This window comes from Amphiura filiformis, chromosome 1 (assembly GCF_039555335.1).
Source record: "Amphiura filiformis chromosome 1, Afil_fr2py, whole genome shotgun sequence".
Classification (NCBI taxonomy): Eukaryota; Metazoa; Echinodermata; class Ophiuroidea; order Amphilepidida; family Amphiuridae; genus Amphiura; species Amphiura filiformis.
This window is the reverse complement of record NC_092628.1, coordinates 58,795,372-58,813,159: the sequence shown is the minus strand read 5'-3', so window position 1 is coordinate 58,813,159 and position 17,788 is coordinate 58,795,372. Positions and strand designations below refer to the sequence as shown.

The following is a 17,788-nucleotide window of genomic DNA, read 5'->3' as shown; positions in this document are numbered from 1 at the left end:
AATGCCATTTCTCTGATTGTATTTAACAATATGATGCGCACACACCTTTTTAAATTAATCATACAGTACTTAAAATGTTTAGGTAAATTCACTACATTATGAGCACCATAATGCAAACTCATGAAAAGTGCATTTTTTATCAAACAATTATTTTGCAATTAATATTTAGCCCGTGCGGTTAATGCAGACCCCTTCCAGACTAGTCTTGGCACTTCATGAAGAAATATTCCATACTTCATGCATGTCAAGTCTTTAGAAGACATACCCTTACCCGAAACAGAAAACCTTATACACATTATGAGTTCCTATGTTAAAGGTTAAAAACATTCAAGGATGTTTGGCAATAAAAAAGTAGTATCTATTGTATAAACTGATAAGAAGACAAAATATTGAATTAACATCACACTTGAAAATAAACTTGCAATAAAATAATTGATTGGTAAAACGTGGGAAATAAGCTCTAATTTCAGTGACAAAACTCACTGTGAAATGTTTGTGCTCTTAATTTCAATTGTCGTTGTATGTTACCAATTTACCTTAAAGATCAATTACTCTTAATGATAGTAATTCTTGAAAGCACAGACACATTTAAAGTTAACGTTAAATTCAAGTAGATACTGTTTTGCAATTATATATGAAGAGTTTGTTTCCAAACCGTGTTAAGTCCACAACCCCATGTGTCTCATTTACTTGTGAGATACAATCACAATTACTTTGACAAGTTTGACATAAGCAACAATGAGTTGGGCCATCAACAAGCTATTAATTACCATATCAATGCTGCATAACAATATGCAAACTTAATTGTTTTTATTTGGGAAACAAAAGCCTCACACAGTATTGTTACTGTGCGTCCATCCACTGTTTGCCTTGTAATGGTGCATCCAACTGAAATTATAATCCTAGCATCACAACACATTGAAATATCGCACAGGGAAATCAGAAACATGGGATAGTGAACGTAACATGGTTTGGAAATAAGGTCTTCATATATATATTAACTTAATACTTTATATTTATTTTGAATTAACATTTGAACACATAACGCAACCGAAGACGACGAAATTCACAGTTATTGTTATATAGGATTACCGTCTGCTTTGATTGAAATGGTTATTGACTAATGTTGTTCTTTCTGGTACTATTATAGTCGGCATTACTGCATGACCCTAAAGTACTTTCCCATCTCTAAATCAACATCTATGGTTTACATTATTTTGCGGCAAACGATTTCATTCTGCCATCTTCAAATTATTCTTCACAACCCGCTACGAATGAACTATAATTAAAAACAGCATGCTTGTTCCTTTGAAATGTAATTGTCAAGCTCATATGGTGCGATCAAGCAAGATAAACACTTGTCGCTAGGTTAATTTTAAGATATGGACGAAAGACATTTTGATCTTCTTATGTATTTCATTGTCTGTATGATGCAAATATTCATATCAAAACAACCATAGTCCAATGGAGCTTTCGGCATATTGTAAACTATTACGTAATCAAGAATACTAAAAGGAAACATATTTTCTTGGGTAGGTTTATTACGTATGTTGTTATAGGAAACAACAAGACAAAAATGATGTAAAGGTTGATTAGTAGGGGGTATTTTCGTTGTTGGATGCCAAATGTTACATGAGCAAACAATCACATTTCCACGCTCTAAAATTCAGTAAACATGATAATAAAAATAGAATTTTACGGTATTATGGCAAAAGTTGATATACATAAAAATGCTTGATATCACTTGCGCCCGCACATCATGAGATTATCTTTTAGAATATTCATCATAATTTAACAGATATTTGTATATATATATATATATATTTTCCCCTTTTATAGCTTCTATACAGGAACGAACACAATGATTATGGTGTGAACGAAAAGTCGACGCCATTTTTTAGTTAGTGAAAACAATATTTCCGAGTTCCGACTGATTTGGCTTGATCGCATCACAAATTACTGAGCTAGTTACGCTTTTTGGTAAAAAACAACTTTATAACATCTTTAAAATCAAAATACTTCACAATGCATAATGTTGTTCAAATAAGTTCATTCAGTGGTAAGCATTATAAACAAGCAAAATTAACATTTAAATAGTACCTTATATGGCTTCACGTCAATAACAAGATGCTGTTTTGTAAATACTGTTGATTTATAAGCAATTGACAATATCCAGAAGCACCTTGAGAATATCCAATTACACAGTCCCATTTGTCTACCATTGGCATTCAACGTTGATAAGTAACTGTCAGCAGGTCTATATGAAAATGATCAATCCTTTGTTTACATCGTTCCAATATTGCCAAACTACAAATCTGTCGCCATGTTGACATGGTGTAATTCTCAAGTCATCGAGTTCCGATTCATGGAGGTGTTAAAGGCGACGTCCAGAACATTTTCTGTTCTAATACTGACGATAACGTTTTTAAATCTACACAGGTTGGTATTGAATGCAGGGTTTGAACCATTCGTCATCATATCCATTATGTGATTTGCTTTAAGAACACAGAACATGCAGACATTGAATTATGCATTTAAGACATTATGTATCACCAAAATACTTTGCATATCTCAACACGTCTTGTAATTTCAACAACAAAGCATTCTCCATATTCTGACTTGAAATTTAAGATCGCGAGATATATCAAAATACAAGTGTCACTAATGAGTTTGGGTTTTAATAAAAGGTGTGTTTCCTTTCAAAAGTTCTCTATTAGCTTAAAGAACAATGCCAAATATGCTCATCAATCTGATACCCCGTTCGGTGCCATCTTAAGCTAAATCATTGATAGCTGTTCACACAATGATATGTCTTACAAATTAAGATTAATTTCCGTATTATTCTGCAGATTCGTGTGCTTTTGAATCACTAAGATAACATTCCAACCTAATTAAGATACATCGAAATCATCGCCTCAAGGTTAACCCGTTAACCTAAGTACACTGCTACAACTTAAGTACAATATATAAAGCCCTTCACACGGTTTGTTCTATGAAAATTATTTTACTTACAAAAAGCAGCCTCATATAATACCTTATTTCGTATTTTGTATTTTTGTTCAACTGAAGAAAATATACATCACCATTTATTCCTACCTTACACAATTACAAGATTGTTACCATAGCCAAATGCTTCTTTGCACGTTATGTTGAAAGATGCTATTTTATAATGAATAAGGTGTGATAATTGTACGTAGTGGGAATATGAGAAAATCGTCTATTTGTGTGAAAATTTCAAACTTTTTTTTACTTGTTCCGCATACATGGCCTATGTGACAATTTCCTCTCAGAGGTGAATGAATAAAATGCTAGAGATATGTGTTAATAATGTAAGCTTGTATCTCCTAAATGCAACGCCATGGGAATATGAGCTGTATGAATTCAGGTTAATAGGATATATTCATGGAATTTGTATTCCCCAATGTTCCTAAATTGGTTTACAATGACTCTGAATGTGATTAAAATACACAAGTATCTTTATAGTTATCAATAATATCACCAATATTATTATAAATTTGATATTTCTTCCTGTCATATACAATATCATATATTACTGTTTAAAATGTTACTTTATAGAAAATGAAACACAATTTGATTCTTATCGCAACTTTTAAAATACTTAAATTAAAAAGGATTACACTTGAAATCATAATAAATTGCTTGCATACTTGTTTTTTAAAAGACGAATTTAGAATAAATAAAGTTAATGGTAAACAAGGTTTTCAAACAGATTTTTTTTTAACGTTAACAAGGTTTAATGAATTCAAGCACAATTAATACACAGATTATAATGAAAGACAGAGATAAAAAGAATCTATTGCGTCTGACGTCATCTGTCAATCAAACTCGAGCACTGTTTGTTTACAGGTGTCGTGACGATGACTTACTGAACGTGGCGGTATAACCGGGCGCCTTATTGTTAATTTTGCACCTTCAAAGTTAGATCTTTATAGTAGGAAACTTTCTTTCGCGAAGGCAGCATGTCAACGATGCCTAGAAAAGTTGCTTTTTGCCTTGTAAAAGTACGTAATCATTCGCCATTTTATGCTATTCCTATTCTCCGATCGGCACCAGATAAATCGGCCTTCCTTTTACGCGCTATTGACCTGTGTACCCCAATCAAGGATCGTAATTGACATTGACATCAGACGCGATAAATTCTTTTTATCTCTGTCTTTCATTATACTTACAGTTCAAAAGTAAAATGGACAATCGAGACACGCTCCTGAAAACGCAATCTTGTCAGATTTTCGGGTTCTTATTAATTGACCATTTAACTTTTAAACAGAAAGTAAGCTGTGAATACATCGTATTAGATAGGAGAAGAAATACCCAACTTTAGTGACAATTAAAAAATGTGTTAATCAGTTGCTGATAGTTATACTTGCTATAGTCATTACTAAAAGGTTACAGCCCAAACTGCGTATAGCCTTACTTTAGCTAGCAGTTAGCAATAGCAAAAAGCTTAAAATATTGCTCTCTATAATATAAAAACATTTAATCTAGAAAATTTAATGAAAAAACACAAAATGTGACGTACAACACAATGGTTAGTACATTATAATGTGTGCATTGGATTGGAACACAACACAACTGAGACGGTGACGAACAAAAGTATCTTAACTAATATTTCAGATTCATAAAATGTGATACATTATATTCCCACTTTGAACAAACAAAAGATAAGGGACCGTTCACAAACACTTGTAAGGGGGATCTGATGCAAAAAGGGGGGCTGGAAAATGTCGACCCTCCTAAGGGGGGTCTGAAAAAAATGACCACAAATTTTCCTGGAAAAATTGAATTTATATGCTTTTCTATGGGGACATTTTTTTACATCAGGCCCCCCTTACAAATGTTTGTAAACGGTCCCTAAGGAAGGATTTGTAACGATGATGACATATCCTACAAGTTATTATTTTTTGGCAATATTCATGCAAACAATGAATTGATTTTAACAATCTTTAAATAGTTTAAAATAAGAATTAATATTGTTAGTTCGCTTTTGGCATAGCTACTTTGTGCAAGGAAAGCTTGTTACCTGCATCATGTCAGTCAAATCGTCTTGGCTGGTCTAGTTATTTCAATTTAAACTGGTTTACTTGTCAATTTGTGCGCCATGATGATAAACGTATACGTTCTCCTTAAGATGAAATACGTATTGAGAACACTCAAGCATATTACAGCCCAGATTTCTTCTATAGTTAAGTCGGTTTCATATTAGATTTAACCTGACATTTTGCATACATGGTGTCAACATAAACTTATCGCCAAAATGTACCCAATATTTCTGTCGTTTGATAACCACTGACGTATGTCAAATTGGTGTTGACGTTCCTTTCCTGACGCTAGAAAACACATACCACTCTGTCTCGACCAATCAATAACGGATCATTTGACTTCTAATAACCCGACAAGTAGGTTCTATTGTTATTACATTTTTTGATAAAAATAAACACAATTGTATCGTCAAGTGCCATGATAATCATTGTACGAGTTTGATTCTTTTTTACCATCAATATTGCCCGCGCAAATCAGAAGTAATGCACTTCTCTGTTCCTTTCGTTTAGCCATAGCAGGAGTATATATATAGAATAATTTGACAGAAACTATAACGCCATGCAGTGTGAATAAATATTGAAGTGTTATTGATTTATATATTGAAATAAGAGTGAAAGAGGCACAAATGAACAGTTCATGCATGATGTAAAAGATTCCACAATATCACTGCAGCTTTCCAACAAGATGTCGGCAGCAGGATCGACAGGATACAGGACGGATGTATGTAAGTGACATAATCTCCTGCAAGGTCAAAGGTCATCTGTAACATCATGCACGGAATCACAAGGTAAAACTAGGGGGTTAAAAGCTGCAAATGTGTTTGTTAGTAGAGGTTAATTATATCTCCATCAACTGGATCAGCGTGATTTGTGGTGGCGTCAGAGAAGGGGTTAAATCACACAAAAGTCACAGCGTGTTTTGTTATTCATAAAAAGAAAATATAAAGATATCTAAGAAACATGTAGCAAATACTGCAGAGACAGTTTTACCAAACCAACCGTTGAATGACGTATAAAAGATACTCTGTTGTGATTTTGGTTTTAAGGTACAGCACAGACAGAGCATTTTCTCACTGTTTTTCCTCTTCGCTCGTTTGCTTCAGTTTTGAAGTTTCCCCTGTAGTAGGTATAAAGAAAAAACGATTATTTACATCATGTTTATACAAACAAATATTGGACAAAAATACATTTGTAATTAACACATTTACGACACAAAAATAGCATACGATTACGGTGATGTACGTTGATGCTACACATTATAACAATTTTACACATCACAGCCTGAATGTATCAAGTTATAATGCTTCTATAATTCATTTTTCTAAATCATCACATGACTTTTTTTTTATTTACGCCGCGTTGTAGAAGTATTTGAATTATGATCTTTATACGTAGCCAATCTTGGCCCCACATTATGTTTAGGGTACGCACCTTCATGTTCAACTTCATGTTCACATTCATCTTTGAGAGATCCTTCTGTTACAAATTCTGTAATGGCTGTAAGTGTTCTTGCTGGTGACGAGCGAGCAGGATTGTTTTGCTTTGCTTGCAGTTTCTCCTTTTTCTTACGATCATTTTTGTTAGCGTCTACTTTCCCATTGCCAATATGCATTAACAAAGTTACTGTTGTACTGTACTCCATTGTTCGTTCTCTTAAGAATCTTTTTCGACACAGTAATCGTTTAAATGCTGTGCGAAATTCTCGATTTGTACTGTAAATCAAAGGATTAAGAGCTGAATTGATCCATCCTAACCAAAGCACCACACCGAACCACACGTCACTAACGCACGTATCGCAAAACGGTAAAATACAATTTACAACGAAAAATGGAAGCCAACAACATACAAATACACCTAGAATGGCACCTAAAGTTTTAGCGGCTTTATGTTGATCACGTTGGTTACTATCCAACGCTCTATTCTGGCTGCGTATGCTTATTGCCTGTCTTCTAGCCTCCTGGTATATTCTCAGGTAGGTTATGATCATAATAATAGATGGTATGTAAAAACTTACGCATGACGACATAACGGCGTATATGCCATTCAATACAAATTCACATGTTGGCGGAATCTCTAATAGAGAATCTTTTGTGCCAGGTATAGTATGAATACCCAAAAATATTGGTACAAACGATAGAAGGGCAGAAACAGTCCATACAGATGCAATCATAATAATGGCTCGTTTCTTTGTCATTTTACTTTGGTAATCAAATGGCTGAGTTACAGCCCAATATCTATCCAATGCAATCACACATAGGTTCAATATAGACGCCGTGGACATCATTATATCCAATGCTTGGTGAACACGGCAAAACTGACCAAAAGGCCAATAACCAAGCGAAAATGAGGCAGCGTTCCATGACATAACAAGTAATCCTACGAAGACATCAGATAGTGCTAAGGATACGATAAACCACGTGGTTATTCTATGCCGTAACTTTCGCCAAGATGTCACTGCGGCTATCACTAAAATGTTTCCACCGGCAGTAGCAAGAGTTATGCATGCTAAGGCGACACCAGCAACAACATTTTCCTCTCCGCTACCTTGTAATACTGAAGAATTATTTGACGAGGTAGCTGCATCAAAGCTGCCATTGTCGACAGGAGTACCCGCTAAGGGTGCTGGTTCAGGAGTATAAGTATCTCCCAGTCCATAGGTATTACTCATTGTTGCTTCATCAGCTAGAGTTCCGAACATCGAAATAAATGAAAGACATAACCTCACATCTCAACCATAGAGCACATATTTTCCGGTGCCAGTACTTTTATTTATCATCGTTATAATCACCGTATACTTCCAAGCATTTCTTTCGGATGGCCTGTTTCCCTTCTTTCCACTTCCAGTTCTGATATGAGATAAGCTCGATCTGCAAATAACAACAACATAAAAACATGTATTAGTTTTAATGGCGGTACAAAACTGACGATGAGGGCGCATGAGGTGACTCCGTTCGACGGCGTTAAACTGTGAACATGTTTAATATGATCTTGCTGTGTATACCTACACTTAACAGCTCGAGTGCTGCTTTACCTTAAGGTCTTATATATAAATATCTCAGTTTGTTAGGCGGGAAAGCATAATATGCCCCCGAGAATTGCAATTCGACGCGCTCGCTCAAGTGGAGAACTGCTAACGTTGATTATATACATCGACAATGAAAAAGGGCAACTTTGTAAATGCGCAATAAAAAATCTTTAAAAATTGACAACATTTTCCTATGAAGCATGAATAAGGGTTATTCCAAGACATATTATTGTCTGTGATAAATTAATTTGATCACATCATCCAGTCTTCCGGTTGATGAAAACATGGTATTAAAATATACGCATTTTAAACAATGCAGAAAATGAGAAGTCATTTACATGATTATTTCTGATGAATATAATGTGAGTGAAAGAAATGTCATATGTTACTGTAAGTTTTCCACCTGACTGCTTGAGATTCATATTAAACATTCAATTAAAAACAATTCAAATGTAATCTCCTATAAGCTTTGTTTCAGTTACTTTGATGTATTACTTAAAGAAATACATCAAGTAAGAGTGAATTTACGAATCAAAGAAATAAATAGAACGTGATAACGATTTAATGCAGCCATCTAGATCCATATATAATACAGCCCGAAAGCAAAATGTGAGTAGTGAGACTGTGTCAGTGAGATAACATTATTGAATCGAATCAGTACAACCTCATCAACTCCGATGAGTTTCTTTATAGCTGCGAGCCTTTATTCGCTGAGCCAATCGCTGACAAATTCAAAGAAAATATAAGGCGTAATAATCATGGGTAGCTGGGGCAGCTTCCTGATTCTAGAATTATTTTTTATGTTTGCTTATCCTTAGGTGCGTTTATTTTAGGACAGCCTACCTAATAAACACAAAGCATTTGGGGGACCTCTTGTTATCAAGGTAATAGCCTAGCTCTTACGGCTTGAACTATTTGATGGATATTCACTATCGCGGATGCAGGGTAGTGATACTACCATGAATGCATTGGCTCTAAAATTCAAAAAAACAAGCAGTGATCTATGTTACCAATCCACACTCTTCTACAAAATAGGTATAGTCACTTAAATTCATTTTATTGATGTGTTTCAATTGTTACGTTTTCGCATCTTAACCAAATAAGCACGACACGGCACTGACATTAATGCTATACAATAGTCAATTTTAAGCATTTTAGCGCACCATGTCAACCTATCATTTTTGTTGCCCACTGTTTATGAAAGAAAGTATCATGGTTGCGGCACGCGAGTTCCAATCTATCGCGCCGCATCAAGGTAAACACTCAAATTTAAGCATTAAGTAAGGGTGAACAAAGTTGAAGTTTTCCCAAAAGCAGGTTGTGTTTTTCAACTCACAAAACGATCAGTTTTGGCGCGCACAAAGTACTATTACATTAACCTATGGTAGAAGCCTCCTACTTGGAACACATGCTCTAGTATTACATTGTAAAACGCTACAGGCGATCACGCTTTTGTTTTTTCGCTCTACTTTCCTTTAGTATTTGTTAGTAATCCGTTGGAGAACTAACAGGATATGCCGATATTTTCTCGCGTGGATAATGCAGCATAGCCTTATGTAAAAATAATATCATTTCCATTACTTTTGACATGAATTTGTTGTCCACCATGCTGTAATACCCCTGGGTATGTATAGGTATAATTAAGAAAGTGTCTAAGGAAAACAATATGTAAAAGATGCATTAGTTCATCTTTCCCATTCAACTATGAACCAAGTGTGATTGTAATTTGACTTTTTAGACTGTTTAGATGCAACAATGGACAATTTTTGTCTGTTAGAGTTACAAAATGGGTGAATCATGATAATGAAAGAGAGAAAGAACAATTAAGCTTAAATTAACGCAACAAAGCTACCGAGCAAGGTAGCTCAAGGTTAAGGGCATGCAAACTTCGAGGAATAACTGCGGACAAGCAAATAACAAAATGCATATCAAAACGAATACTGTTTGTTAACATATAAGGCCCTAGACAATATTGGTCGTCTCCTGAATAGTTAATATCTTACAAACAACCTAATGATGCATCATTTTATGTAATTTTGAGCGTTAAACTGTCACTTAACTCTTGAGATTTGCCCTCAACAACATTAATGACAAGGTGAGCGGAAATATGAACATATCAAGCCCTCTTCACTGACTCTTTAGGTTCTTTATCAACATTGAAAAACAAACAAGTTATAAAGCGATAAACTTGGCTTTGATCAAGTATCTAAAGAGCGAAAGGACACTGACAACATATGAAGCAAATGAACGGTGGGTTTGGCATTATCTCAATCCAAGTGAACAGAATTGTCAACTTCAACGTGTTTATCCATAATGTGAATGCCCTGCGGGGATTGGCTTAAGAACGGAGGCAATAAAAAAGCATGTCTGAGAAAAAAGGTTACCTGAAAACAAACGCCCGTCACTATCTATGGCCTCTACTAGGCATTAAGCTCTTTAAATATATATCAAGGATAACGCCTTTTCATTCTGGCACGTTTTCATTTGTATTGTACGGAGGCTACGAGGTCCAATCTGTAACTGTTACTTATTAAAGTCGAAACTTCCCTTTCCTTCTAACAGTAGCAACACAGTGTTACATCGTGTTACGTTCCAGAATAAAATGATCTTATCCAGGTGTACTTTCCTGAATGAAATCCAATCTTTCGATTCAATCGCCAAGCAATTCAACACGTTTTTATTCAGTTTACTGACGTGTTCTACTGGTTTGATTAGTGTTTCATCAGTATAATGTCCATTGTAATCAATAAATTCTAGTAGCCTGTGTTTGACATGTAGGAATAACTACATTTTAAGAACATTCATTTCAGTAGGTTAATGAAAGGGCATTTTGGCACCTCGTAATTGAAAGGCATGAAACAATATACTGGCAATCAGAAGCTATCAAGTAGCCTGGGTCACACGAATCACTGTTTCAAGGGATTGATTTCAACAATCTTTTAAAAGGTACTGTAAGAGTTGAGGTACGAGTTAAAAGTAACCTTGTTTAATACGTAAAAAACAGTCTCCCGATTTATAGCAGCAAACGGTGAGCCAAACAGCACACTTTCTGGCCCCCATGATTTACAACGTTTCAAATAACTTCAGCATAATACATCGTACCAAAGCAGCTAAACCATTAATTTTACCTTAGTTATATGTTGTAATCAGTGTCGCATACCCGTACATAAATAGTATTGCTCTAGGATCATATGAACTCAAATTCTAAAATTACAAACACAATGTGTGTTCCTCCATCGATACCCCGTAACGACGTCTTATAATAATTTTAACTTCGCGCGTATACTTTACAACACAATGTATTAAAATAAAACGTCACTGGAACAGACGAAAATACTGTATAATGATGTAGGCTATTAAAACCTTAAAGTTTAGAACTTTCAAGTAGAAGTAAGAGAAGTGAGCTAATTCATGTTACATTTTTCTTCAAAATAAGCAAATTGGCTGACAAAAAAAAAAGGCCCATACTCTGAATTCTACTACCCTCACGGCGCAATGAAAATCACGCACTGTCATTTGTCAAAACGTGTCACGTGAAAGCAATATGATTTTAAATTGCTCTGAATGCATATGGAACTCTGTTTTAAACTTGTGATGTATATAATTATGCGTACGCAATTTACCTCCATGTATGCAACATGAGATATTTGGACTAAAAAGTAATATTTTCTTTTAAATCACACTATTTTTACGGTAAAATAATAGAAATAAATAAAGGTTGCTACCTTATACTTTACACCAAAATAATGTGTCATAGGCAGTAAACGCATTTAAGTAATGGGTTCGGCTGCGCTTCACCCATTATTTGCGTTTCTAATGCCTCAGGCACATTATTTGGGTGTATAGGGCAAGGCATTACCCTTCATTTCTTAATTACGTGATTGGGCAAATGTTTGTGAAATACCAAAAATTACGTATTTTTCATATTTTTCTGAAAGCCATACAAATTTAGAGAAACCTTGCAATCAAAACGAAGTAATATCAGTAATGTGCTCAAGGGAATTCTCCAACAAATAAAAGTATCAGAATAAAATTGAGGAAAATTATCGTGGAAAGATTACTTCAATAACTCAAATTAGATTATAGAGTCAATATTGCCTCTTGATAATAGAGTAATATTGTCTCTCATTCTACAATACATGTAAATGCATATTTATATATTATATTATATTATATATAAAAGCGAGCTTTACTATTTCATGTATATACATGTAATTGACTATTCTTCGTGTAGTCTATTCAGTAACCTTGCCATTAATTCAAAGGCGTATCACGATAAATTAGTATTTTTAAAGATTTCAACAAAGGTCATTTTCACAATTATTCGTATCATATGCATCATACATAAATGACATCGCATCGCAAGACCATTGGTTTATTAATCTAAAGCACTTGAGACTATTCTGCATTGAATACTGTCTAGTCTGCTAGATTAATGTTGGACGATTATCCAACAGCAACATCGGATTCGTGCTTTTACTATAATACCTAAATTGAATAATTCAGATAAGAATATAATACTCGGCTCGCTAGCGAAAAGCGACCGAGATCTGAATATTGTGTTGAACCATGTATTGTTGCTTTGAACAGAAAGATTCATTTCATTGGTCAAAAATCACTTCCTATCATAGTCAGCTAGCGAATAGAACATGAAATCAGCGTTGAACTAATCTGTATTCGAACTAAAGAAGTGCATTTTAAAAGTATAGCTATAATAGCATAATGCCAGTAAACATACCATGATTGTTTTACTACTGAAATATTTCCCGTATCTTTTGCTTGTTGTAGCAAAGAGGTCATCTATAGACTGTAAATATTATCTTTTAAAATCAATATTTTGTTGTATCATGCACTGTACATGTTGTACGACTGGTGTTTAAAGTGTTGGCTTAGTGTGAGATTATGTACGATGTAAATGTTTACGCATATGGTATGATTAATATTCCATATTCACAATATGCTCATAATAAGCAAAAACAGGATAACATTCCCATATCATGGACCTAGATATTAATTCATATATCCATTGATAATAATAATTACGAATATGCATACAAGATTATTGACGATAATGCAGTTTGCCAGATACATGATATTCATATTGGCTAGAGCGATACTAACTAATGTATCACGTAAACTGGGTTATTTAGACTATTCATTCTTTTCCAATTACCCGGAATTAAAATTAATGTTCACAATTAGACCTGTTAATATTCAGCATTAATTACAAACGTGGGAAAGATCCAGACAAAATCAATTTTTGAGAACCTTTGTGATAGATATGTGCCAGTTTTGTATTTTAGGACATGCATGCGTTGAATAAAATATTTTACAGTATATTCAATCAACACCAAATGTGTTCGTTGAAATATATAGGTAAATGAGTGTTCTGATGTGTTGAGGAGACGTTTTGGTTTTTCGAGCATCTGAGCTACATCAATTTTCCCTGTTACGTCAACCTCCTCTCCTAGAACGTGGAATCGTTAAATAACGTTACTGCACCTTTTGCTTTTGGTCCCGATTATACGTAGAAATACATTTGGATTATTATTTGCAATCATTTTACATGTAATTTGCCCCTATATCACTTAAAACGCAAACACCTCTCCTAAACATCAAACACCTGCCACATCCCCCCACACCCCACCCCACCCTCACCCTCCACATAGACACCATGCAACCCTACCTACAACATGCATCCATGCATAACCTTCAGACACAAGATGAAATTAATAGGTTTACAATAATGTACAATTCCATGTATTTCCGTATAGTAGGATCCAACATCAATGGTGTTAGAATAAAGGATGGTATCCAAGACCCGAAATATTGGACTTCGCCATCCACCGGAATCAAAATAACATTCCCTTTCTGTTAAAATAAAGATATGAGATGTCTTTTTAGATTTGTTTCTGTGGATATTGTTGGGTAAAATCAGCATGAATGTTGAATCGTTTAGGAAAACTATAGATTGATTTTAAAAACAGTATTATTGATTTTATCTCGGGTGTGAACAAACTATATGAGACAAAACCTACTGTTTGCTCTCGAGTTTAATGAAAGGAATTGTATTGTTTCCTGAATTTTGCAAATAGAGAAATATTTTTTTTAGTCTTAAGAAATGATAACGACTACACCGTCTTTTCAAGATCAACATTACATGTGAATAAAAGCATTCGTTTAACACTGATATGAAATGAATTTCAACAATAAATCTGGATCTTTCAACATGATCAATTTCACATTGCTGCTTTCTAATGTAGACGAGACGACACGTTCCCGGGGACATTTTACGATACTTTTAATGATTACGTCTGCCTTCAACTGGTCGTCAGATATAGTGGCTTAGGTGTATTCCGCTTCGACTAGTCGTCTAGATTTACATTAAAGTGCGGCATTATGTACAACATGATAATATCTTCAAAACAAAGCGAGCGCTGAAAAGCTGTTGCTGCACCTTGCATTCAAGGTTTCTATTCTCTAAAGCGGTTTAATTGCATCAGGCATTCTCGTGTGTTTTATGCTGTCAATAGATATTACATTCCACAGGTTGATTGCCAAGTTGGTCAAGTGGCTTTGTACAAGAACCATTGCATCCATTTACTTTATTTACACCGTGATCCATAACTATGATTATTATACGTTTACGGGACCTTTGGACGTCCAACATACGTACCATTGGTCTGGAGACGTGTAGATGCTCATGAACTTTCATTTGATATTCTAAATTCTGAACCAAGCACATGCACCTGAAACTCAACCTTCTACCTCTTCTCAGTTAAATATAGTCCAAAGGTCCTTTAAACGTATTATAACAGCGTTTGGAGACACGCGAATTGCCTATCCATTGTTTAAATACAGTATCGACATACGGTTTAAAGATGAAATTGAACCCCCCAAAAAAAAAAAAACCCCAACAACAACAAAAAACAATCATTCATCCTTTTAGCAGATAAACAAAGTATAAATGTAAAATATACGTAGGTAGTCTAGTCGATCTTTGCATTTCAAACTAAATTATTCACTGTAGGAGAACATTTATCCAAGATCGCGTTTAGTTATGTATCTTGTATTCCTCTTCTTTCGTTAGGTTACTTAGTGTTTGTGTCTTCCACGTTCATAAAAAATACATTGAGATGCCTACGATTCTGTAATTTCAATATTTAAGTTTCCCTGGAAGAATCCTTTCTTTTACATTGTCTCCATTCATCGCTTTCATACATTTTAAAACAACGCGACACTGTTTGATAAGTATGTCGTTGTAATTAAATTGTTGTAAGCCGATTGATTTTGCTTTTGGCGAAATGATACTTTAGAGTTTTAGAAGCTAATGCATTGAAACGTTGGGGAAATCTATCTTACTGATCGAATTTCAGAAAAAAATGTTTTAGCTCAATGTCTCACCATATAAACATATTCAATTAAAATATCGATATTTAATTTCCTTTGATGAAGAACTTGTTGTTAGAAAATAGAACAAACCCCAAAGAAGTAAAAGTGTATGTTATTATTGTAAATAAAACGCACAAACTTAAACATATATCATTGCTCAATCGGGAAAGCAAGTAAAAAGATCAGGAACTCGTGTATAAAACAATATCATTTTCTTTTACAAATAAACGAAATGAAACATTTACGTCACGATAATGGACACCAATACAGATTTATTGAGGCGAAACTTGAAAATGTGTGGCAACTTAAAATACAAATTAATGACCTTTTAACAATATGCATTCTTCATTGTAAAGCGCAATGGAAGTACAATGTAACAAAAACACAAATCGTACTAAGAATGTCAGCTATTCACACACAGGTGCGTGTCAATCAATAAAATCTTAATTACAAGAACAGTTGCTACGCAAGATTGTTATCAACTGATTTCAGAGATACTCTACCTGCTAATATTCAGGTTTTACATGCTTTATTATATTTGTATGCGAAATTGGGTGATATTAAAATGTATGTCTTTTATGTATCTGCTAATGTGCAGTTTATACCTGTGTACAATAGGGAGCGTTTGTTGAATTCAAATAAGCCCGCTGGTAATGCGTAAAAAATCAATAAATTGAGCTATTTACGGAGGCCCCACGTCACAGGGGAAATTAACCAAAGTTGTCAAAAATTGTCAAAATAGTTACTCAAAGTTTCACAAACTTGCTTAGAAATTTCTCCAAATCGACTGAAGTCATTCAAAGTTTCACAAACTTGATTAAAACTTTCTTAAAATCGCGTAAGTTATTCAAAGTTTCAAAAAATTGTTTAACTATTAGAAATAAGAACCATTTGGGAAAAATATAGATTTGTTTTGAAAATAGTATTATTGATTTTCACCAAAATGATTCTTAATCTTAAGAAAAGGCTACACCATCTTCGCAAGATGACATGTGAAAAAAGCATTCTTTTAACACTGAAACCAACTTCAACAATGAATCTGGATCGTTCACCATGATCAAGGTTACATTTTAAAGGGGTGCTTTTTAATGTGGAAGAGACCACTTTTTCACGGAGTTATTTTATATTGGGTGTATTCCGCTTCGACTAGTCTAGATTTACATTAAAGAGCGACATACATGTAGCCTACATGATAATATCTTAAAAACAAAGCCAACGCGGAAAATCTGTTACTGCACCTGCATGCAGGTTTCTATTCTCCAAAGTGGTTTAATTGCATCAGGCATCCGCCAGTGTTTTACGCTGTCAATAGATATTACATTCCACAGGTTGATTGCCAAGTTGGTCAAGTGGCCTTTTACAAGAACCATTGCATCCATTTACTTTACTTACAACGCCGTGATCCATAGCTATGATTAACACGCGTTTGCAGACTCATGAGTTGTCTGCCCGTTTTGTTGTGTTGACATAAGTTTCCAAAATGAAATTGAAAAAAAAAAGCAATTCATATCATCCTTCTAGTACGACGCCATTGAGACGGAAGTAAACAAAGTATCAATGTAAAATATATGTTACTTGTCTAGTCAATATTCGCAGTTCGAAAAGGGCTGATTTTATTCACTGTTAAAATAAATTAGGAGTAACCTTATTTTGACGGTATGGTATCGACAAGAGGAAATTGGTATATCGTATTCCTCGTCTATAAGTTCTTTTGTAAGTTTACCCCGTGTTTTTGTCTTCTACCACGTTCATAAATAACAAGAGAAATACATATTATAATGAATAAATTGAGATGCATCAGATAGCTAGGATTCCGTAATTTCAATACTTAAGTTTCCCTGGAAGAATCCTTTCTTTTACATTGTCTCCAATCATCGTGTTCATACATCTTAAAACAACGCGACAGTGTTTGGTAAGTGTGCCATTGTAATTAATTTGTTGTAAGCCGATTGATTTTCCTTTTGGCAAAATGTTAAATAGAGTTGCAGAATGTGTAATACATTGGGGAAATCTAGCTTACTGATTGAATTTCAAAAATAAATGTTTTAAAGAAAACTCACTGTCTCACAATATAAAAAATTCAATTATAGCATCAATATTTAAATTACGTTTAGTTGAACAAATTGTTGTAGAAAAATAGAGCAGATTCAAAAGAGGTCCTATTATATATTTAATATTGTAAATGAAACTCACACAAACTTAAAAGTATATGAGGGATTAAAATTCATATGCGAAATTGGGAAAGCAAGCAAAGAGATCAGGAGCACCGTGTTTGAAAACAATATTGTTTACTCTGAGAGATTACAGAAGT

The 17,788-nt window shown here is 34.3% G+C and overlaps 1 protein-coding gene across 3 annotated transcripts in view; it reads right to left on the bottom strand.

The window, feature by feature from the left end:
* Positions 1-974: 974 nt before the first annotated feature.
* The window catches only part of LOC140149714 (D(1) dopamine receptor-like), a 200,347-nt gene continuing 183,533 nt past the window's right edge, over positions 975-17,788 (bottom strand). For all 3 annotated transcript variants that reach the window (XM_072171783.1, XM_072171790.1, XM_072171777.1), the window contains exons 3-4: positions 6,492-7,927; positions 975-6,177 (exon numbers count right to left, since the gene is read on the bottom strand). In XM_072171783.1, the coding sequence (XP_072027884.1) occupies positions 6,131-6,177; positions 6,492-7,758 (1,314 nt within the window). In that variant the 5' untranslated portion in view covers positions 7,759-7,927 and the 3' untranslated portion in view covers positions 975-6,130. The remainder of the gene's footprint in view (positions 6,178-6,491; positions 7,928-17,788) is intronic.